The sequence below is a fragment of the Mustelus asterias genome, chromosome 21 (genome assembly GCF_964213995.1).
Source record: "Mustelus asterias chromosome 21, sMusAst1.hap1.1, whole genome shotgun sequence".
Taxonomy (NCBI): Eukaryota; Metazoa; Chordata; class Chondrichthyes; order Carcharhiniformes; family Triakidae; genus Mustelus; species Mustelus asterias.
The window spans coordinates 29770390-29793349 of record NC_135821.1 but is presented as its reverse complement, the minus strand read 5'-3'; the positions used below and the strand labels follow the sequence as shown (position 1 = coordinate 29793349).

The window sequence follows — 22960 nt, the reverse complement described above, 5'->3', positions numbered from 1 at the left end:
GAAGAAGTTTCCCTTGAATTCCCCCATTGTATTTATTAATAACCATCTCATTTTTACGACCTTAGTTTTCACTTGAAGGGGAGAGAAGCGACGAGGCAGCATTTCTTTGATAATATGTCTCAACGATATAAAAAGGTCAATGGCAATAGTTAGTGAGGAAATTACATATACTGGAACTTTGATAGACAAAGCAACAACACAAAGAACAGATCAATTGTTCCTTGTCTTCAAAAGCGGAAAGACAAGCCAAGCGTCCAGGATACAAACTGTGCATCATTACATCATGCAACACCTCCGCTGGTGCCACGCTCACCTCCAAGTCACAAGGTCCTGGGTTCAAGTCCCACTTCAAGGCTCAAATATGGGTAAAAGTCAAGGCTGGTACTGCAGTGCAGTACTGAGGGAATGCTGCCCTACTCAGAATCACAGAACTGTTACGGTGCAAAAGGAGGCCATTCAGTTCAGTGTGTCTGCACCAGCTCTTTAAATCAGCAATTTACCTAGCTCCATTCCCCCTCTAACCCGGAACATTCTTCCTTTTCCGATAATGGTCTAATTCCTCTTTGAAAGCTACAATTGAACTTACCTCCACCACACTCTAAGGCAGCTCATTCCAGGTCTTAAGCACTCGCTGCGTGAAAAAGTTTTCACACCTCGTTTGCCAATCCAAAGATGTGCGGGTTAGGTGGATTGGCCATGCTAAATTGCCCCTTAGGTGTCCAAAGATACATAGGTTAGGTGGATTAACCATGCTAAATGTGCAGGGTTACGGGGATGGAGTGGAGGAGAGTGCCTGGGTGGGATGCTCTTTCGGAGAGTCAGTGCGGACTCAATGGGTCAGGTGGCCTCTTTCTGCACTGTAGGGATTATATTTAAATCTGTGCTCTCTTGTTAGCGAATAAATGTGAGGTTATTCACTTTGGAAGCAAAAACAAGGCGGCGGATTACTACCTGAATGGCTGTAAATTGGGAGAGGGGAGTGTGCAGCGGGACCTGGGTGTCCTTGTGCACCAGTCACTGAAGGTAAGCATGCAGGGGCAGCAGGCGGTAAAGAAGGCAAATGATATGTTGGTATTTTTCACATACAGGAGCAGGGATGTGTTGTTGCAATTATATAGGGCCTTGGTAAGGCCACACCTGAAGTTTAAAGTAAAGTTTGTTTTGAAGTTTATTTATTAGTCACAAGTAAGGCTTACATTAACACTGCAATGAAGTTACTATGAAATTCCCCTAGAGTATTGTGTGCAGTTTTGGTCTCCTTTTCTGAGGAAAGATGTTCTTGCTCACAAGGGAATGCAGCCAAGGTTTACCAGGCTGATTCCGGGGATGGCGGGACTGAAGTATGAGGAGAGATTGACTAGGTTCAGATTGTTTCCACTGGAGTTCAGGTGAATGAGGGGGGATCTCAGAGACTTATAAAATTCTAACAGGACTAGACAGGGTAGATGCAGGGAGGATGTTCCCGATGTTGGGGGAGTCCAGAACCAGGGGTCACAGTCTGAGGATTCAGGGTTGACCATTTAGGACAGAGGTGAGGAGACATTTCTTCACCCAAAGAGTGGTGAGCCTGTGGAATTCATTACCACAGGAAGTAGTTGATGCCAAAACATTGAATGTATTCAAGAGGCGGCTGGATACAGCACTTGGGGCGAATGGGATCAAAGGTTATGGGGAGAAAGCGGGATTAGTTGGATGATCAACCATGATCGTGATGAATGGCGGAGCAGGCTCGAAGGGCCAAATGATCTCCTCCTGCTCCTATCTTCTATGTTTCTATCTTTCTTTCACGAGTAGAAACAGCTTTTCCGAACCGATCATGATTTTGAACACCTCTATCAAATCTCCTCTCAGCCTTCTTTTCACCAGGGAAATTAGATCTAACTTCTTCAATCTTTCTTCATAACTGAAGTTATTCACCCCTGGAATCACTCTCACGAATCTTCTCCGCATCTCATAGAACATAGAACATAGAAAGCCACAGCACAAACAGGCCCTTCGGCCCACAAGTTGCGCCGATCACATCCCCACCTCTAGGCCTATCTATAGCCCTCAATCCCATTAAATCCCATGTACTCATCCAGAAGTCTCTTAAAAGACCCCAACGAGTTTGCCTCCACCACCACCGACGTCAGCCGATTCCACTCACCCACCACCCTCTGAGTGAAAAACTTACCCCTGACATCTCCTCTGTACCTACCCCCCAGCACCTTAAACCTGTGTCCTCTCGTAGCAACCATTTCAGCCCTTGGAAATAGCCTCTGAGAGTCTACCCTATCCAGACCTCTCAACATCTTGTAAACCTCTATCAGGTCACCTCTCATCCTTCGTCTCTCCAGGGAGAAGAGACCAAGCTCCCTCAACCTATCCTCATAAGGCATGCCCCCCAATCCAGGCAACATCCTTGTAAATCTCCTCTGCACCCTTTCAATGGCTTCAACATCTTTCCTGTAATGAGGTGACCAGAACTGCGCGCAGTACTCCAAGTGGGGTCTAATCAGGGTCCTATAAAGCTGCAGCATTATCTCCCGACTCCTAAACTCAATCCCTCGATTAATGAAGGCCAGTACGCCGTACGCCTTCTTGACCGCATCCTCCACCTGCGAGGCCGATTTAAGAGTCCTATGGACCCGGACCCCAAGGTCCTTCTGATCCTCTACACTGCTAAGAATGGTACCCTTCATATTATACTGCTGCTTCATCCCATTGGATCTGCCAAAATGGATCACCACACACTTATCCGGGTTGAAGTCCATCTGCCACTTCTCCGCCCAGTCTTGCATTCTATCTATGTCTCGCTGCAACTTCTGACATCCCTCCAAACTATCCACAACACCACCTACCTTGGTGTCGTCAGCAAACTTACCAACCCATCCCTCCACTTCCTCATCCAGGTCATTTATGAAAATGACAAACAGCAAGGGTCCCAGAACAGATCCCTGGGGCACTCCACTGGTCACTGACCTCCATGCAGAGAAAGACCCCTCCACAGCCACTCTCTGCCTTCTGCAGGCAAGCCAGTTCTGGATCCACAAGGCAACAGCCCCTTGGATCCCATGCCCTCTCACTTTCTCAAGAAGTCTTGCATGGGGGACCTTATCGAACGCCTTGCTGAAGTCCATATAGACCACATCCACCGCTCTTCCTTCGTCAATGTGTTTGGTCACATTTTCAAAGAACTCAACCAGGCTCGTAAGGCACGACCTGCCCTTGACAAAGCCGTGCTGACTACTTTTGATCATACTAAACTTCTCTAGATGATCATAAATCCTGTCTCTCAGGATCCTCTCCATCAACTTACCAACCACTGAGGTTAGACTCACCGGTCGGTAATTTCCCGGGCTGTCCCTGTTCCCTTTCTTGAATATAGGGACCACATCTGCAATCCTCCAATCCTCCGGAACCTCTCCCGTCTCCATCGACGATGCAAAGATCATCGCCAAAGGCTCCGCAATCTCCTCCCTCGCCTCCCACAGTAACCTGGGGTACATCCCATCCGGTCCCGGCGACTTACCAACCTTGATGCCATTCAATAGTTCCAACACATCCTCTTTCTTTATGTCCACATGCTCGATCCTTTCTGTCCACCGCAAACCAGCAGTACAACCACCCAGATCCCTTTCCACCGTGAATACCGAGGTAAAGTATTCATTAAGCAGCTCCGCCATTTCTAACGGTTCCGCACAAACTTTTCTCCCTTCACCTTTTAAGGGTCCTATGCCTTCACATCTCATCCTTTTACTCTTGACATATTTGTAGAAAGCCTTGGGATTCTCCTTAATCTTACCCGCCAAGGCCTTCTCATGACCCCTTCTCGCTCTCCTAATTTCCTTCTTAAGCTCCTTCCTACATCCCGTATACTCCTCTAAATCCTTAACACCTCCTAGCTCTCTGAACCTTCTGTACGCCTCTCTTTTCTTATTCACCAGGTTCATCACAACCTTCGTGCACCACGGTTCCCGTACCCTACCAACACCCCCCTGTCTCATCGGAACGTTGTCATGCAGAGCTCCAGACAAACATTCCTTGAAAATCCTCCACTTTCCTTCGGTACTTTTCCCCAAGAATGCCTCCTTCCAATTTACCCGTCTAATTTCCTCCCTGATGACACTGTATTTCCCTTTACTCCAGAGAAACACTTTCCTAGCCTGCCTGACCCTATCTCTTTCCAATGCTATCGTGAAGGAGATAGAATTATGATCGCTATCCCCAAGATGCTCACCCACCGAGAGATCCTCCACCTGTCCAGGTTTATTAGCCAGCACCAGATCAAGTAAAGCCTCTCCTCTAGTAGGCTTATCCACATACTGTGTCAGGAAACTCTCCTGGACACACCTAACAAACTCCTCTCCATCCAAACCCCTAGCCCTAGGGATATTCCAATCTATGTTTGGGAAATTAAAATCTCCCATCATGACAACTCTGTTATTCCTACATCTCTCCAGGATCTGTTTCCCCATCTGCTCCTCAACATCTCTGTTACGATTGGGCGGCCTATAGAAAACACCCAGCAACGTTACCGACCCCTTCCTGTTCCTAACCTCCACCCACAGAGACTCCGTAGTCAATCCCTCCACGGCGTCCACCTTCTCTTCAGCCGTGACACTATCCCTGATCAACAGTGCCACTCCCCCCCCTCTCTTGCCTCCCTCCCTGTCCTTCCTGAAACATCTAAATCTCGCCGACACCTTCACAACTTTCCGAAAAGGGCAGCACCCAGAGCAGGACACAATACTTCAGCCGAGGTCTAATTAGTGTCTTGCACTAGTTCAACATCATCTCCTTGCTCTACCAATCTGCCCTGATTAATATTGCCTAGGATACCGTTTGCTTTATTAACTCTCAACCTGTCTTGCCACCTTCAATGACTTATCCGCAGATATACCCAGGTCCCTCTGCTGCTGCAACCCCTCTGTAGTTGCACCCTTTATTTTATACTTCCTACCAAAATTTCTCTACATTGAACTTCATCTGTCACCTGTCTGCCTATTTCACCAATTGTCTATGTCCTTCAGGAGCTCGACACTATCCTCCTCACAGCTCACAATGTTCCATATCATCCACAAGATTCAAAATTGTGCCCAGTACACCAAGGCCTAAGGAGTCTTGGTGAGTTTCTGCAGTGCATCTTGTAGATGGCACACGGGGCTGACGCTGTGCATTGGTGGTGGAGGGAGTGAATGTTTGTGGAAGGGGTAGTAATCAAGTGGGCTGCTTTTAGCACTTGAGGGGATGGGAATCAAAGGATATGGGGGGGGAAAGGCAGGATCAGGCTATTGAGTTAAATGATAAGCCATGATCATAATGAATAGAGGAGCAGACTCGAAAGGCCAAATGGCCTCCTGCTCCTATTTTCTATGTTTCTATGTCCTGGACGGTATCGAGCTTCCTGAGTGTTGTTGAAGCGTCACTCATCCCGAAGAGTGAAGAGTATTCCATTAGACCCGTGACTTGTGTCTTGTAATTGGTGGGCAGGTTTGGGAAGTCAGGAGGTGAGCTACTTGCTGCAGGATTCCCAGCCTCTGATCTGCTTTTGCAGCCACACTCTCTGAAAGCAAATTACTACGGATGCTGGAATCTGAAACAAAAACAGAAAATGCTGGAAAATCCCAGCAGGTCTGACAGGATATGTGGAGAGAGAATCGAGCCAACGTTTCAAGTCTGGATGACCCTTCATCAGAGCTGGAGACAAGGATTCACACTATTTACATGTCCAGTTCAGTTTCTGGTCAATGGTAACCCCTAGGATGTTGATAGTGGGGGATTCAACAATGGTAATGCCATTGAATTTCAAAGGACAATGGTTAGATTCTTTCTTGCTGGAGATGATTATTCCCTGGTGTGATGTGAATGTTATTTGCCACCTGTCAGCCCAAGCCTGGATATTGTCCAGGTCTTGCTGCATTTGAACATGGACTGCTTCAGTATCTGAGGAGTCGCGAATGGTGTTGAACATTGTGCAATCATCGGCGAACATCCCCACTTCTGACCTTATGATGGAAGGAAGATCATTGATGAAGATGGTTAGGTCTCAGACACTAACCCCGAGGGACTCCTGCAGTGAGGTCCTGGAGCTCAGGTGATTAACCTCAAACCACCACAACCATCTTCTTTTGTATCTTGCGAATAAAACTTACTACACATAATAAACCTTACCAATATTAAGAAATGTTACTACTATTCAGAAATGTTACTAAAGCCTACTGATATTTAATACACCCTATTAATAGTAATTTTTTTTATTCATTCGTGGGACATAGGCATCACTGGCTGGAAAGCATTTATTGCCCATCCTTAGTTACCCTTGGAGGGCAGTTGAGAGTCAACCACATTGCTGTGGATCTGGAATGACATGTAGGTCAGACCAGGAAAGGACGGCAGATTTACTTACCTAAAGGACATTGGTGAACCAGATGGGTTTTTCTGACAATCGACAATGGTTTCATGGTCATCAGTAGATTCTTAATTCCAGATTTTTTTTATTGAATTCAAATTCCACCGTCTGCCTTGGCGGGATTCGAACCCGGGTCCCCAGAACATTAGCTGAGTTTCTGGATTAAGAGACATCGTCTCCCCATAAACCTTGCTTAAGGATAGAAGATGACTCATCAGCTACTTAGTTGTTACACGAGTAGTTAAATTTTTTAACATTGGTTGTTTAGATTCAGTCCCTAAACAGCAATACCAGCCAATCAACTTACAACTTGCCTGTGATGATTTGTTTTCAAAGCCAGCGGTCTGTAGCTCTGGCCTCTGCCTCCATTCTGACCTCTGACTGGGCCCCAGGCCTGCTGGAGATGCTGTATTTTGAATGCCATGATAAATTGAGGCCCCAGCTGCCTGCTCGGGTGGATATAGAAACATAGAAAACTACAGCACAAAACAGGCCCTTCGGCCCCACAAGTTGTGCTGAACATATCCCTACCTTTTAGGCCTGCCTATAACCCTCCATCCTATTAAGCTCCATGTACTCATCCAGGAGTCTCTTAAAAGACCCTATTGAGTTTGCCTCCACCACCACTGACGGCAGCCGATTCCACTCGCCCACCACCCTCTGTGTGAAAAACTTCCCCCTAACATTTCCCCTGTACCTACCCCCCAGCACCTTAAACCTGTGTCCTCTCGTAGCAGACATTTCCACCCTGGGAAAAAGCCTCTGAGAGTCCACCCGATCTATGCCTCTCAACATCTTATACACCTCTATTAGGTCTCCTCTCATCCTACGTCTCTCCAAGGAGAAAAGACCGAGCTCCCTCAGCCTATCCTCATGAGGCATGCCACTCAATCCAGGCAACATTCTTGTAAACCTCCTCTGCACCCTTTCAATCTTTTCCACATCCTTCCTGTAATGAGGCGACCAGAACTGAGCACAGTACTCCAAGTGGGGTCTGCCCCATGGCACTATTTTGAGAAAGACTAAGAGAGTTCCTTCTGATGTCCTGACCAATATTTATCCCTCAACCAACATCACAAAAATCCGATATTCCTGCTTGTGGAATTTGCTGATCCTAATTTATTTACTGTGTTTCCTACATTACATAGAATTAATACAATCCCTATACTGCAGGAGGAGCCATTTGACCTATCGAGCCTGCATCGACAGCAATCCCACCCAGACCCTATCCTTTTAACCCCACCTATTTAGCTGCTAGTCCCCCTGACACTAAGGGGCAATTGAGCACCTAACCTGCACATTTTTGGACTGCGGGAGGAAACCGGAGCACCCGGAGGAAACCCATGCAGACATGGGGAGAATGTGCAAACTCCACACAGACAGTGACCTGAGACCGGAATCGAACCCAGGGCTGCGAGGCAGCAGTGCTAACCACTCTGCCGTGTGGCCCAGCGTACAACAATGACTACACCTCAGAAAGGGCTTCATCAGCTTTGAGGCACTGGGTGTTTGTGAAAAGCACAATATTAGCACAAGTCTTTCTCACTTTATTTTCTCCAACTTCCTAGTGACCGGTGGTCAGGGAAATTCACTCACGTCGCAAATGGGGAAGGGCAGTTCATCCCTGCACTGGAGTGCGAGGGGTTTCTCAATATGGTTTCAGCCTATCTTTGTCTTTCTGTTCTTGTGTTGCTTAACAATGGTTCATTTCAGGTTTCTAGCATCTGATGTATTCCCCATTAGTCATTGTCCTTTGTAATTTACAGTGTTGTTCCGTGCCTCACTGTGATGATCTCTGAAGAGTACCCAGCACTGCTCACCACTACCTACCTGTTCCCTGCAACTAGTCTGAGCTTTCAAAAACGATCGCACATCTTTTCCCCCCAACCCATTTTGCCTTGTCCATTTTCAGTAAAGAGCTTGCTTTGCTTCCAGTGCTGAACGTAGAATCATACCATCATACAGCACTGAAGGTGGCCATTTGACCCGTCATGGCTCTTTGGAAGTGCTACCCAATTAAATTAGGGGAGGCGGTGACACAGTGGTATTGTCACTGGATTAGTAATCCAGAGACCCAAGGTAATGCTCTGGGAACCCAGGTTTGAATCCCACCATGGCAGATGGTGAAGACAGGCAAGGGAAACGATGGCCCAGTGGTATTATCACTCGACTATTAATCCAGAAACTTAGCTAATGCTCTGGGGACCTGGGTTCGAATCCCGCCACGGCAGATGGTGGTATTTGAATTCAATAACAAAATATCTGGAATTAGGAATCTACTGATGACCATATAACCATTGTCGATTGGTGAAAAAACCCATCTGGTTCACTAATGTCCTTTAAGGAAGGAAATCTGCCGTCCTTACCTGGTCTGGCCTACATGTGACTCCAGACACATAGCAGTGTGGTTAACTCTTAAATGCCTTTTATATGGCCAAGCGAGTCACTCAGGTGAAGGGCAATTCACGATGAGCAACAAAGGCTGGCCCAGTACCCAGCCAGTACCCAGCCAGTACCCAGCCAGCGATGCCCACACCCCAGGAAAGAATTTTTAAAATCCATTCATAGGAGCCTTGCAATATTCTCCCCTTCAAGTATCAATGAGTCCTCTTCAAAAATTATTGTTGAATCTGTTTCCATCGCCCATTCACAATCCTCCAAGATTATGAGGGGCATGGGCAGAGTGGATGGTCAGAAGCTTTTTCCCAGGGTGTAAGTGTCAATTACTAGGGGGGCAGAGGTTTAAGGTGCGAAGGGCAAGGTTTAAAGGAGATGTACGAGGCAAGCTTCTTTGTTTACACGGAGGTTGGTGGATGCATGGAACTCGTTACATTAGGTTGGTGTTGAGTCTTGGGCGTGATGTCCCCACAGTGGAAGTGCTGACTGCTCCTGATTCATTCGAATAAAGAACAAGCATTCATTATTCGACCTACCTCGCATTAAGTTGATCTTTCTCCACACCCTAACTATGACTGTAACACTACATTCTGCACTCTCTCCTTTCCTTCTCTATAAACGGTATGCTTTGTCTGTATAGCACGCCAGAAACAACACTTTTCACTGTATACTAATACATGTGACAATAATAAATCAAATCAAAACTTCAATTCGAATCACAGGTGCTCCTGAAGCGGGGGGGGGGGGGAGGAGGCGAAGTTAAAAGTGATCGAAACTTGTTGCAATTCCTTCCATTGCGTTTCCTCGCAATTACAGAATGTTTCTGGGTGAAGACCCCAGGAGCAGTTTAACCTCCCCCTGAACTCACAGTAACAACCTTAGCAGAGAATATGGCTGAGGGTTCCAGTTGAATTTCTTACCTTGATCCACGCCTGTGTACTGGATCCATCTAGTATTGTAAAAACTCCGGCCACACCAGAGCACTTAGTGACACGGCAAAGATTCGGAATGTAAAATTATAAATATATATATTGATATCCCAGTGCCTGGAGAGTGAATATCATCAACCACAGAAGTAGGAAGTGGTGGACTCACACTGAAATCTGGCAATCGAAAGTTCTCAAGGACTTTTCAAAACTTTCTTCCTTCCATCCACTTGTAGCAGCTGCACGCAGTCATCGGCAAACTTTCCAACCCGCCAAGTTTTGATTCCGATCTTTTTCCTTTTTCATGTGACTGGAGGGATGGGTTTATCTCCAGTCTGAGGGGAAACCGCGAATGCTTTACCTCGGTCTCCTGGCGAGATATCCCAGTCCCTGGGCCACTCCTGGAGAAATGCACGCCTGTCTGTTGCTCAATCTTCAACAACATAATTGATCGCAAGAACTGCAAATAGCAGACAGGGGACATTTTAAAATATATATTGAAAATACCCCAGAAACTGAACTGGAATGGGGAAAGGACAAAGACATATATAACACCTGTCACTGCCACAAGACTCCCCCAAAGCACTTTACAACGAATGGAGTACGGCTATTATAATTAAAACAGAAAATGCTGGATAAACTCAGCAAGTCTGGCAGCATCTGTGGAGAGAGAAACAAGTTAACATTTCCAGTCCTTTTTCGCAACTGAAGTGGGATAATAATGTCCTGGGGGAGGGTTAGGGTTGCTTTGAGCAGATTAGAAGGGTCAGATAGTTGTAGCGAAAAGGGAGATTGACAAAGATGTGGACACAAGACAAAGGGAGTGTTAACGGTAACATTGAGGACGATAGAAGGTGCTGATAAGTGACATAAAGGTCAGATAGCAGAATGTGTTAATAGAACAGCAAAGGTCAGTGCTCAGTGAAAGCAAAATTGAAGAACAAGTAACAGATGGCCCGGGGGGGCGGGGGGGGGGGGGGGGAGTTTAATTTGGGACAAGCAGAGAAAACAAAACAAGACAAATAAGTGTTAAGATGGAGGGGAAAGGTCACAGTCTAAAGTTGTTGAACTCAGTGTTCAGTCCTGAGGGTTGTAATGTGCCTAATGGAGTTGGTGGATATGGCGGAGGATGATCCTTTCAGTGCGGGCCCTGTAATGGTTCTGGGAGAGAGGGGAAGGGGGCGAGGGCAGAGGTACAGGAGATGGATTTTGGATGTTGATGTCACTGGCTGGCCAGCATTTATTGCTCATCAGGTGATGGTGAGCCACCTTCTTGAACTTTCAGTCCATGTGGTGTTAGAGAAAGTGTTCTAGGATTTCAATCCAGCAACACTAAAGAAATATATGTTTCCAAGCCAGGATGATGTGTACCTTGGGAGGGGAACTTGCAGGTGATGATGCGCCAATTCACCTGCAGCCCTTTTCCTTTGAGGTGGTTGAGGTCCTGGGTTTGGAAGGTGCTGTCGAAGGAGCCTTGGAGAATTGTTGCAGTGTATCTTGTAGATGGTGCACACGCTGTCCATTGGTGGTGGAGGGAGCGAATGCTGAAGGTAGTGGATGGGGTATTGATGAAGCGGGCTGCTTTGTCTTGGATGGTGTCAAGATTATTGGTTGTTATTGGAGCTGCACCCATCCAGGCAAGTGGAGAGTATTCCATCACACTCCTGACTTGTGCCTTGTGGACAGGCTTTGGAGACTCAAGAGGTGAGTTACTCACCGTAGGACCTCCTCTCGTAGTCCAGTTCAGTTTCTGGTCAGTGGTATACAGAAATTTCATGATCACTTTAGCATCACTCAGCACATAGTCTCATGACTAAACATTTTGTATAAGTCAGGAAGCCACATATTCCGGGCAGACATCAAACCTACCCGCCTGCCTTCTGCATGCTATCAGAATCCTTCCAAACTCTTTGGTCAAGAGAGACAGGGAATGGCTTCACTGCCTGGATTTGCCAGGTTCCTTTCTTCTGTTGCCCACTTGTGGAATGGCAGGGTGACCCCCTCCTCAACCCCAATGGCCAGCCATAATCGCTGGCCTCCCTCCCTCTGTCACTACCGAATGCAGAGGAGTGGCAGCGGAACCCCAAGCCCCACCGATCTCCCCCCTCACCCCCCCCCCCCCCCCATAGGCCCAATAGGCCCCACTTGCCACTGCCCGATGTCCAGTGGGCATTTCCACTTTGCTCCTTAGACAGTGCCAGGGGGCCAGGCTGGCACTGCCAAATGGGCAATACCCAGGAGGCACCATCCCTTACCCCTGACCTTCTGGGGGGCCTTCATGGCCCCTCTTCATTGCAGTGGGAGTCAGGCTGCCAGTTCCCTGCAGGTGGAGAGCTATTGTAAACCCCGCTGGGGTGAACCACTCCTAGTGGGAATTGGGGGAGACTCTAATGGGCCCGGAGACTTCAGTCTGCTAAAGCAGTGCAGCGGGCTGGGAGAATCACTCCCCCATGTCTCTGCCGACCATCAAATACCAATCTCTACTCATTCCATTTACCAGCACTTGGCCCATAGCCGTCTCTGCCTTGGGGATTGAAGCGCTCATCATGTTGGTTTATATGTGGATTGAATTGAATTGGCTGAAGACCGACATCCATGAAGCTGGGGACCCCTGGAGGAGGCCGAGATCGATCATCCACTTGGTATTTCTGGCTGAAGATTGTTGTGAATCTTCAACCTTATCTTCTGCACTGATGTGCTGGGCTTCTCCAACATTGAAGATGGGGATATTGTGGAGCCTCCTCCTTGTGTCCACCACCTTTCACAGCTGGATGTAGGATTGCTTAGCTCTGCCTACTACTTGCTGTTTTTGCTGTTTGGCATGCAAATTGTCCTGTGTTGTAGCATCACCAGGTTGACACCTCATATTTAGGTATGCCTGGTGCTGCCCTCTTACAGTCTCCATTGTTGATCCCCTGGCTTGGTGGTAATGGCAGAGTGGGGGATATGTCAGGCCATGAGGTTACAGATTGTGGTTGAGTACAATTCTGCTGTTGCTGATGGCCCACAGCGCCCCATGGATGCCCAGTTTTGAGCTGCTAGATCTGTTCGAAGTCTATCCCATTTAGCATGGTGGTGGTGCCACACGATGGAGGCCATCCTCAACATGAAGACAGACTTCGTCTCCACAAGACTGTACGGTGGTCACTCCTGCCAATACTGTCATGGGCAGATGCACCTGCAGCCGGCAGGATGGTGAGGATGAGCTCAAGTATGTTTTTCCCTCTTGTTAGTTCCCTCACCATTTGCCGCAGACCCTGTCTAGCAGCGATATCCTTTAGGTCCCGGCCAGATCAGTCTGGGGTGGTACTACCTCGCACTCTTGGTGACTGATATTGAAGTCCCCCACCCAGAGTGCATTCTGCCCCTTGTCACACTCAGTGTTTCCTTCAAATGGTGTTCAACATGGAGGAGAACTTATTCATCGGCTGAGTGGGGGAGCTGTACATGGTCATCAACAGGAGGTTTCCTTGCCCATGTTTGACCTTGAGCCATGAGACTAAAAGGGTCATTCCCAAGGCAGCTCGATCCCCACTGTATACCACTGTGCCACCACCTCTGCTGGATCTGTCCTGCCAGTAGGACAGGGCACACCCAGGAATGGTGATGGTGGTGTCTGGAACGTAGTCTGTAAGGTATAATTCCATGATTATGACCATGTCAGGCTGTTGCTTGATTAATCTGTGAGACAGCTCTCTCAGTTTTGGCACAAGCCTCCAGATATTAGTAAGGAGGACTTTACAGGGTCAGTAAGGTTGGGTTTGTCATTATCGTTTCCAGTGTCAAGGTCAATGCTAGGTGTCTGTCTGGTTTTATTCCTCTTTGTTTTTGTTGCAGTGGTTGGATACAATTGAGTGTCCCGCTCGGCCGTTTCAGAGGGCACTTAAGAGTCAACCACATTGCTGTGGTTCTGGAGTCACCCATAGGCCAGACCGGGTAAGGACAGCAGATTTCCTTCCCTAAAGGACCTTAGTGAACCAGATGGGTTTTTACAACAATGGGTTCATGGTCATCATTAGACCATGCCCTCTCGTTCTCGACCCTTTTACGAGGGGGAAATTCCAGATTTCTTTATATTGAATTGAAATCCCACCATCTGCCATGGTGGGATTTGAACCTGGGTCTCCAGAGGATTACCCTAGGTCTCTGGATTGCCAAAAGTGACAATACCACTGTGCCACCACCTCCCCAAAGTGGAACTTCTCCACATCAACCCTGTCAAGATTCCGCAAAATCTTGTAAGTTCCAATCAAGTCACTTCTTAGAAAGATAGAACCATAGAAAGGTTACAGCACAGAAAGAGGCCATTCAGCCCATTGTGTCTGCATCAGCTGAAACAAACTATTAGCAACCCATTCTCATCCCACCTTCTAATCTATTATTCCAAACTCCAATGGATACAAGCATAGCCTGTCCAACCTTTCCTCATTGCCTTATATAAGAGAGGTTTACAGAATGGTTACAGGGCTGAGAAACTTCAGTGATGAGGAAAGATTGGAGAGCTTGGGACTGTTCTCCTTGGAGAGAAGAGGGGTGGCACGGTGGCACAGTGGTTGGCACTGCTGCCTCACAGCGCCAGAGATCCAGGTGCGGTTCCCGGCTCGGGTCACTGTCTGTGTGGAGTCTGCACGTTCTCCCCGTGCCTGAGTGGGTTTCCTCCGGGTGCTCCAGTTTCCTCCCACAGTCTGGAAAACGTGCTGGTTAGGTACATTGACCCAAACAAGCGCCGTAGTGTGGTGATGAGGGAATTTCACAGTAACTTCATTGCAGTGTTGGTGTAAGCCTTACTTGTGACTAATAAATAAACTTAAAAAGAGAAGAAGGCAAAGAGGAGATCTGATCGAGATGTTAAAAATCCTGAGCGGGCTGGACAGAGTCGATCGGGAGAAACTGTTCCCCCTCGTAAAAGGGTCGAGAACAAGAGGGCACAGATTTAAAGTGATTTGCAAAAGAAGGAAACATGATGAGAGAAAAATCGTTTTCACCCAGCGAGTGGTTGGGGTCTGGAATGCCCTGCCTGGGAGTGTGGTGGAAGCAGCTTCAATCGAGGCTTTCAAGGGGGGCATTAAATGACTATTTGAATAGAAACAATGTGCAGGGGGAATGGGGAAAATGGGGAAAAGCCATGATGCTGATTTGGAGAGTCGGTGCAGACACAATGGGCTGAATGGCCTCTTGCTGCACTGTAACAATTATGTGATTCTGTGATTCCAAGTCTATAGGCCCCACACTCTGGAATTCCTTTACTAAACCCGTTCCAGATTTCTACCCCCTCTGTGCGAAGGGGTGTTCCTGATTTCACCCATGAATGACCTGATCCACACTGCTCCTTTTGAGGTGAAAGGTTTTGGATGCCTTGTTGTTTGCACTGTGTGCAGTCTCACTGGGGAACTTCCCATTTTTTCTTTAGGGAAAACAGTTTGTCAGCTCAGGCAGGGAAAGTGAGAACATAGAACAGTACAGCACAGTACAGTGAGCCAGCAGAGTTACGATTCATTCTCATATTGAGGCCATGTCAAATTGTGCGAGTTTAAAAATCTTTTTGGCACTCCCACCCTGAATCAACTCTGTAGGTTTGAATCCCACTCCCAGACCTGTGCACAGAATCTAGTTGGACACTGCCGCAAATTGACAGAGATGGTGTTCCTTTGGTAAAGTAAAAACATGATGTGGAGATGCCGGCGTTGGACTGGGGTAAACACAGTAAGAAGTTTAACAACACCAGGTTAAAGTCCAACAGGTTTATTTGGTAGCAAAAGCCACACAAGCTTTCGGAGTTCTTAGCCCCTTCTTCAGGTGAAGGGGCTAAGAGCTCCGAAAGCTTGTGTGGCTTTTGCTACCAAATAAACCTGTTGGACTTTAACCTGGTGTTGTTAAACTTCTTACAAAGTAAAAACAGGCAGGAGAATATCAAGAAAGGGATTAAAAATTGGGAAATGTGACTGAAACCACCATGCCTGTGCATGTTTTTACTGGTGGTGGGTGCCCTGTGTGTGGGGAAGCGAGACACCACTTGAATATATAATTCAGGTTCCCACAGTGTAGCTGGAAGCCAGGCGGAAATTGAACGATTGCGGACCGGGTTTCCCTGGGACCCAGAAACACGGCAGCTACATTGAGACAGCAGGGAAAAGATAAAATACTAGAAATACATTTGTCTGTTCTTGCAAAATGCCATCAACCTGAAACATTAACCTTGCTTCTACTTGCACAGATACTGCCCTACCTGCTGAGTATTTCCAGCATTTCTTGTTTCGATTTCAGATTTCCAGCAGGTTACGGGAGTAACTAGCTACAGAAGTTTAGTTTAAAGTTTATTTATTGGTGTCACAAGTAGGCTTACATTAACACCGCAATGAAGCTACAGTGAAAATCCCCTAGTCGCCACACTCCGGCGCCTGTTCGGGTACACTGTGGGAGATTTTAGCACGGCCAATGCACATAACCAGCACATCTTTCAGACTGTGGGAGGAAACCGGAGCACCCCAGGTATAGTATGGCCAGGGCATTTTCTTCCATTCTTGTCACCAAGTACATTCTCTACTGTGCGGAGACTGTTGTTCATCCATACTCACACTTGCATTATCATCATTCCTCTTTCTCAGGCATTGGGCGAGATTTTCTGACCCTGTTCACCCTGAAACAGGAAAATCCTGCCCGAAGTTAATGGATCTTTCCATGGTCTGCCTCTCACCCGCTACAATTCCCGTGGTGGACAGAATGAGAAAATTATCCCCGTTTTCTCTAACAACATGGGAAATGCATTCTTTGTCCACTTGCTTTCTTTCTACGTTGCTTTCTTGGGGCTTAAGTGTTCTCTCTATCATAAAATGAATCTGACATCCTTTAAATCATAGAAATCATAGAAACCCTACAGTGCAGAAGGAGGCCATTCGGCCCATCGAGTCTGCACCGACCACAATCCCACCCAGGCCCTATCCACATATCCCCACATATTTACCCACTAATCCCTCTAACCTACGCATCCCAGGACTCTAAGGGGCAATTTTTAACCTGGCCAATCAACCTAACCCACACATCTTTGGACTGTGGGAGGAAACCGGAGCACCCGGAGGAAACCCACGCAGACACGAGGAGAATGTGCAAACTCCACACAGACAGTGACCCGAGCCGGGAATCGAACCCGGGACCCTGGAGCTGTGAAGCAGCAGTGCTAACCACTGTGCTAATATTATTAAAGCAGAAGGAGTGCAGAAAATATTTACTAGGATGCTACCTGGACTTGATGGTTTGAGTTATAAGGAGAGGCTGGAGAGACTGGGACTTTTTTATCTGGAGCGTAGGAGGCTGAGGGGTGATCTCATAGAGGTCTATAAAATAATGAGGGGCATAGATCAGCTAGATAGTCAATACCTTTTCCTGAAGGGAGAGGTGTCTAAAACTAGAGGGTGAGAGGGGAGAGATGCAAAAAGGCCCAGAGGGGAAATTATTTCACACGGAGGGTGGTGAGTGTCTGGAACAAGCTGCCAGAGGTAGTAGTAGAGGCAGATACAATTTTGTCTTTTAAGAAGTGTTTAGACAATTACATGGGTAAAATGGGTATAGAGGGATATGAGCCAAATGCAGGCAATTGAGACTAGCTTGGTGTTTTAAAAAAAAGGGCATGGACAAGTTGGGCCGAAGGGTCTGTTTCCATGCTGTAAACCTCTGTGACTCTATGACTCTAACCTGCCGTACTATACTCTGACAATGGTGCGATTGGATCCTGAGAGCTACATTGCTTGCCACATCAACCCAGCACCCTGCACCACCACCCACCGCACCCCCCTCCCCCACCCCACCCCCACCTCCGTCTCACTCTCACTCCCAACAATTCCATTCACAGGTCTCAGTCAGGGTTAATGCTATCGTCAGAAATACCATCTCGACATCCTCCTGAATACTGTCCAGGTTGCTACTGTGAATACTGACGTCAGGAACAGCAAACAATATTTCCCTTTCTGATTCTTCCTTTCAATCAACATTTCCTCAAATCCTTGAGCCATAACTGACTCAGACTTGATTTGAATGGTAAGGGGAACATCCATATCATAGAGATCACTTTGCAACTTATTTCTGTGAACTTCAAATCTTTTACTGCAATTTGAGTCAGTTAACTGTTCTATGTGAAAGTAACATCATCCTGTCCTGGACAGGAAGCTGTTTTATCGATATTGTTTCTGTAACCTGGTTATCTCAGTCCACGCAGAATATAAACCTATTTGTTTTCAACTGAGCAGAGTGGGTATTTCCAGCACTTTGTGTTTTTACACCACGGTTTCATAGTCTGGTGACCTTATTCACAAACAATACGGCAAGAATATGGGAGCACAAACATTGCACTCATATTCATACCTTCAAAATAGCTACAACAATCTTAAACTCTCCCTTGCCCACAATCTCAGTAAAGAGTGAACTTATATTTGTATCGAATCTTTCATGAACTCAAGAAATCTCAAACCACAGGACAGTTGATGAAGGAATTCCAAAGTTCAGTTAGTCATTGGGGAAATTTTGTGACCTCGTCCAACAAATATGCCAATGGGTGGGGCTTGTAAGTTGAACATTAGGCAATAAGGCATCATCCAGCCCCGCCGCCTATCCTTAGGTATGTTAAGAGCGTCAACTGACCTATTAACTGCCAGTTAAGAGCCTGTTTCTGCCTATGCCACAATAATATGTGCAGCTAGAGAAGGTGGTGGATAGAGTCATATGTCAGACAGTGCAGAAAAGGCCCGTTGGCCCATCGAGTCTGCAGTGACAATAACTACCACTACATAGGCAAGACTAGGAAAGGGGACCTGTTTGGGGACTAGAAAATAAATTAAAGAACAGGTTCTCAAGGGTTATAATCTCTGGATTACTACCAAGACACGTGCAAATTGGCATAGGGATGAGAAAGTTAGGGAAGTGGCTGAAGGATTGGTGCGGGAAAGAGGGGTACCATTTCATGGGACATTGGGATCAGTATTGGAACAGGAGGGATCTGTAGCATTGGTCTTTCAATTTGATACCCTCCTTTATTTCCTCAGATATCCATGGCGGATTATCCTTTTTCCTACAGTCCTTCCTTTTCACTGGTATATGCTTTTGCTGAGCACTGTGAAAAATCGCTTTGAAAATCCTCCACTGTTCCTCAATTGTCCCATTTTGTAAGGAATAACAGCAAAATGGACTATTATTTAAATGGTAAAAAATTGCAACATGCTGCTGTGCAGAGGGACCTTGGTGTCCTTGTACATGAATTGCAAAAAGTTGATTTGCAGGTTAATCGGGTAATTAAGAAGGCAAACGGAATTTTGTCCTACATTGCTAGAGGGATGGAGTTTAAAAACAGGGAGGTTATGTTGCAGCCGTACAAGGTACTAGTGAGGCCACTGGATAAAGCAAATTACTGCAGAGGCTGGAATCTGAAACCAAAAGAGAAAATGCTGGAAAATCTCAGCAGGCCTGGCAGCATCTGTCAGGAGAGAAAAGAGCTGACGTTTCATGTCCAGCTGACCCTTTGTCACAGCTTTGACAAAGGGTCATCTCGACTCAAAACGTCAGCTATTTTCTCTCCTTACAGATGCTGCCAGGCCTGCTGAGATTTTCCAGCGTTTTCTTTTCTGGTGAGGCCACCCCTGGAGTACTGTTTACAAATATGGTTTCCTTACTTGAGAAAGGATGTACTGGCACTGGAGGGAGTTGAGAGGGTTGGCTTATGAGGAGAGACTGAGGCTATACTCATTGGCATTTAAAAGGATGAAGGGGGATCTTATAGAAACATATAAAATTATGAAGGGAGTACTTAGAAGCAGGGGTGTTGTTTCCACTGCAGGTGAAACCAGAACTACAGGGCAAAGCCTCAAAATAAGGGGGAGCAGGTTTAGGACTGAGTTGAGGAGGAACTCCTTCACCCAAAGGGTTGTGAAGCTGTGGAATTCCCTGCCCAGTGAAGCAGTTGAGGCTAATAGAACATAGAACATCGAACAGTACAGGCCCTTCGACCCTCGATGTTGTGCCGAGTTTTGTCTGAAACCAAGATCAAGCTATCCCACTCCCTATCATTCTGGTGTACTCCATGTGCCTATCCAATAACCGCTTGAAAGTTCCTAAAGTGTCCGACTCCACTATCACAGCAGGCAGCCCATTCCACACCCCAACCACTCTCTGAGTAAAGAACCTACCTCGGACATCCCTTCTATATCTCCCACCTCGAACCTTATAGTTATGCCCCCTAGTAACAGCTACATTCACCCGAGGAAATAGTCTCTGAACATCCACTCTATCTATCCCCCTTATCATCTTATAAACCTCTATTAAGTCACCTCTCATCCTCCTCTGCTCTAAACAGAAAAGCCCTAGCTCCCTCAACCTTTCCTCAAAAGACCTACCCTCCAAACCAGGCAGCATCCTGGTAAATCTCCTCTGCACTCTCTCCAATGCTTGCACATCTTTCTTATAGTGAGGTGACCAGAACTGCACACAATATTCCAAATGTGGTCTCACCAAGGTCCTGTACAGTTCGAGCATAACCCCACAGCTCTTAAACACAAACCCCCTGTTAATAAATGCTAACACACTATAGGCCATTTGAGTGGCAACCTTCAGAGATCTGTGGATATGAACCCCAAGATCTCTCTATTCCTCCACATTCCTCAGAACCCTGCCGTTGACCCTGTAATCCGCATTCAAATTTGTCCTACCAAAATGAATCACCTCGCACTTATCAGGGTTAAAATCCATCTGCCATTTTTCGGCCCAGCTCTGCATCCTATCAATGTCTCTTTGCAGCCTACAACAGCCCTCCACCTCATCCACTACTCCACCAATCTTGGTGTCATCAGCAAATTTACTGACCCACCCTTCAGCCCCCTCCTCCAAGTCATTGATAAAAATCACAAATAGCAGAGGACCCAGCACTGATCCCTGTGGTACACCGCTGGTAACTGGTCTCCAGTCTGAAAATTTTCCATCCACCACCACCCTCTGTCTTCTATGAGATATGATGTGGAGATGCCGGTGTTGGACTGGGGTAAACACAGTAAGAGTTTTAACAACACCAGGTTAAAGTCCAACAGGTTTATTTGGTAGCAAAAGCCACTAGCTTTCGGACCGCTGCTCCTTCGTCAGATGGAGTGGAAATTTGCTCTCAAACAGGACACAGAGACACAAAATCAAGTTACAGAATACTGATTGGAATGCGAATCCCTATAGCCAACCAGGTCTTAAAGAGACAGGTAATGTGAGTGGAGGGAGCATTAAGCACAGATTACAGAGATGTGTATTGTCTCGTGCTCCCTCCACTCACATTATCTGTCTCTTTAAGACCTGGTTGGTTGTAGGGATTCGCATTCTAATCAGTATTCTGTAACTTGATTTTGTGTCTCTGTGTCCTGTTTGAGAGCACATTTCCACTCCATCTGACGAAGGAGCAGCGCTCCGAAAGCTAATGGTATTTGCTACCAAATAAACCTGTTGGACTTTAACCTGGTGTTGTTAAAACTCTTTCTATGAGATAGCCAGTTACTTATCCAATCGGACAAATTTCCCTCTATCCCACACCTCCTTACTTTCTTCATGAGCCGACCATGGGGAACCTTATCAAACGCCTTACGCCATCAACTGCTCTACCTTCATCTACACACTTAGTTACCTCCTCAAAGAATTCAATCAAATTTGTGAGGCAAGACTTACCCTTCACGAATCCGTGCTGACTATCCCGGATTAAGCTGCACCTTTCCAAATGGTCATTTAAAGAGAAGCAAAGCAAGAATATAAAAGACTGCCGATAACTTAAAGGGAATCCAACAGTTTTCTACACGAATATAAATAGTAAAGAATGGTGAATGAAGAAGTAGTGCTGCTATTGAAAAAAAAAAGGCTACTTCATTGAATGTTTTTGAGGCAAGGATAGATACATTTTTGAACAGTAAAGGAATTAAGGGTTATGGTGAGCGGGCGGGTAAGTGGAGCTGAGTCCATGAAAAAATCAGCCATGATCTTATTGAATGGCGGAGCAGGCTCGAGGGGCCAGACGGCCTACTCTTGCTCCTAGTTCTTATGTTCTCAAAGTCAGGCTAATCCCATTTTCCTGCACTTGTCCCATATCCTTGAATGTTATGTTATTTTGCCCGTTCATCCAAATATTTTTAATGGTTGTAAGGTTTCCGGCTTCCACTACCTTCCCGGGCAGTGCATTCCAGATTCCCACCACCCTCTGAGTGAAAATATTTTTTCTCAAATTCCCTCTGAATCTCCTGCCACCTCCCCACCCCTAAAAATATGTTCCCTCATGATTGACCCTTCAACCAACCAGCTGCTTCCTATTCACCCGTCAATACTCCTCATAATCGTATACACCTCATGTCCCCCCTCAGCCTTCTCTGCTCTAAAGAAATCAATCCAAGCCCATCCAGTCTCTCCTAATAACTTAAATGCTCCAACCCAGGCAATATCCTGGTGAACCTCCTCTGTACCCCCTCTATTGCAACCACACCCTTCCTATAGTGAGGTGACCAGAACTGCACACAGTACTCCAGCTGTGGCCTACCCAATGTTCTTTACAGCTCCAACATGATGAACACTGTCGATGACAGTTCCCATCACTTTGTTGATAATTGAGAGAGCAGGCTAATGGGGTGTTTATTGGCTAGGTTGGACTTGTCCTGCATTTTGTGGCCAAGAAATACCCGGGTACCTTATCTCTCTTTAGGAAATCCAAAAAATTCCACCTACTGGTTCTCCTTTATTTAGACGGCTTGTTAGATCTTCAAAGAGCTATTAAAATTTATCAACATTTCATTTCTTAAATCTATGTTGACTCTGTTTGATCCTGTTATGATTTGCTAAATATCCTACTACTGCCTGAATAATGGATTCCAGTATTTTCCTGATGACAGATGTTAGAATAATTGGCTTATTGCTTACTGCTTGCTGTCTCCCTCTTCTTGAGGGGGTACTTAGAATCACATATTTAACTACTAATTCCCCTGACACGAAGGAGAAATTTAACATGACCAATGCACCTAACCAGCACATCTTTGGACTGTCAGAGGAAACCGGAGCCCCCACAGGAAACCCATGCAGACACAGAACATAAGAACATAAGAAATAGGAGCAGGAGTAGGCCATCTAGCCCCTCGAGCCTGCCCCGCCATTCAATAAGATCATGGCTGATCTGATAGTGGTTTAGTTCCACTTAACTGCCCGCTCCCCATAACCCTTAATTCCCTGAGTGATCAGATATCTATCCACCTGTGAC

General features: G+C 46.5%; 1 protein-coding gene across 1 annotated transcript in view; it reads right to left on the bottom strand.

Moving 5' to 3' along the window:
- Positions 1 to 10068, bottom strand: part of LOC144508940 (CD276 antigen-like) — a 63356-nt gene extending 53288 nt beyond the window's left edge. Inside the window, exon 1 of the mRNA XM_078237155.1 lies at positions 9709 to 10068. Coding sequence (XP_078093281.1) covers positions 9709 to 9737 — 29 coding nt within the window. The 5' untranslated portion in view covers positions 9738 to 10068. The remainder of the gene's footprint in view (positions 1 to 9708) is intronic.
- Between the last annotated feature and the right edge of the window lie 12892 nt (positions 10069 to 22960).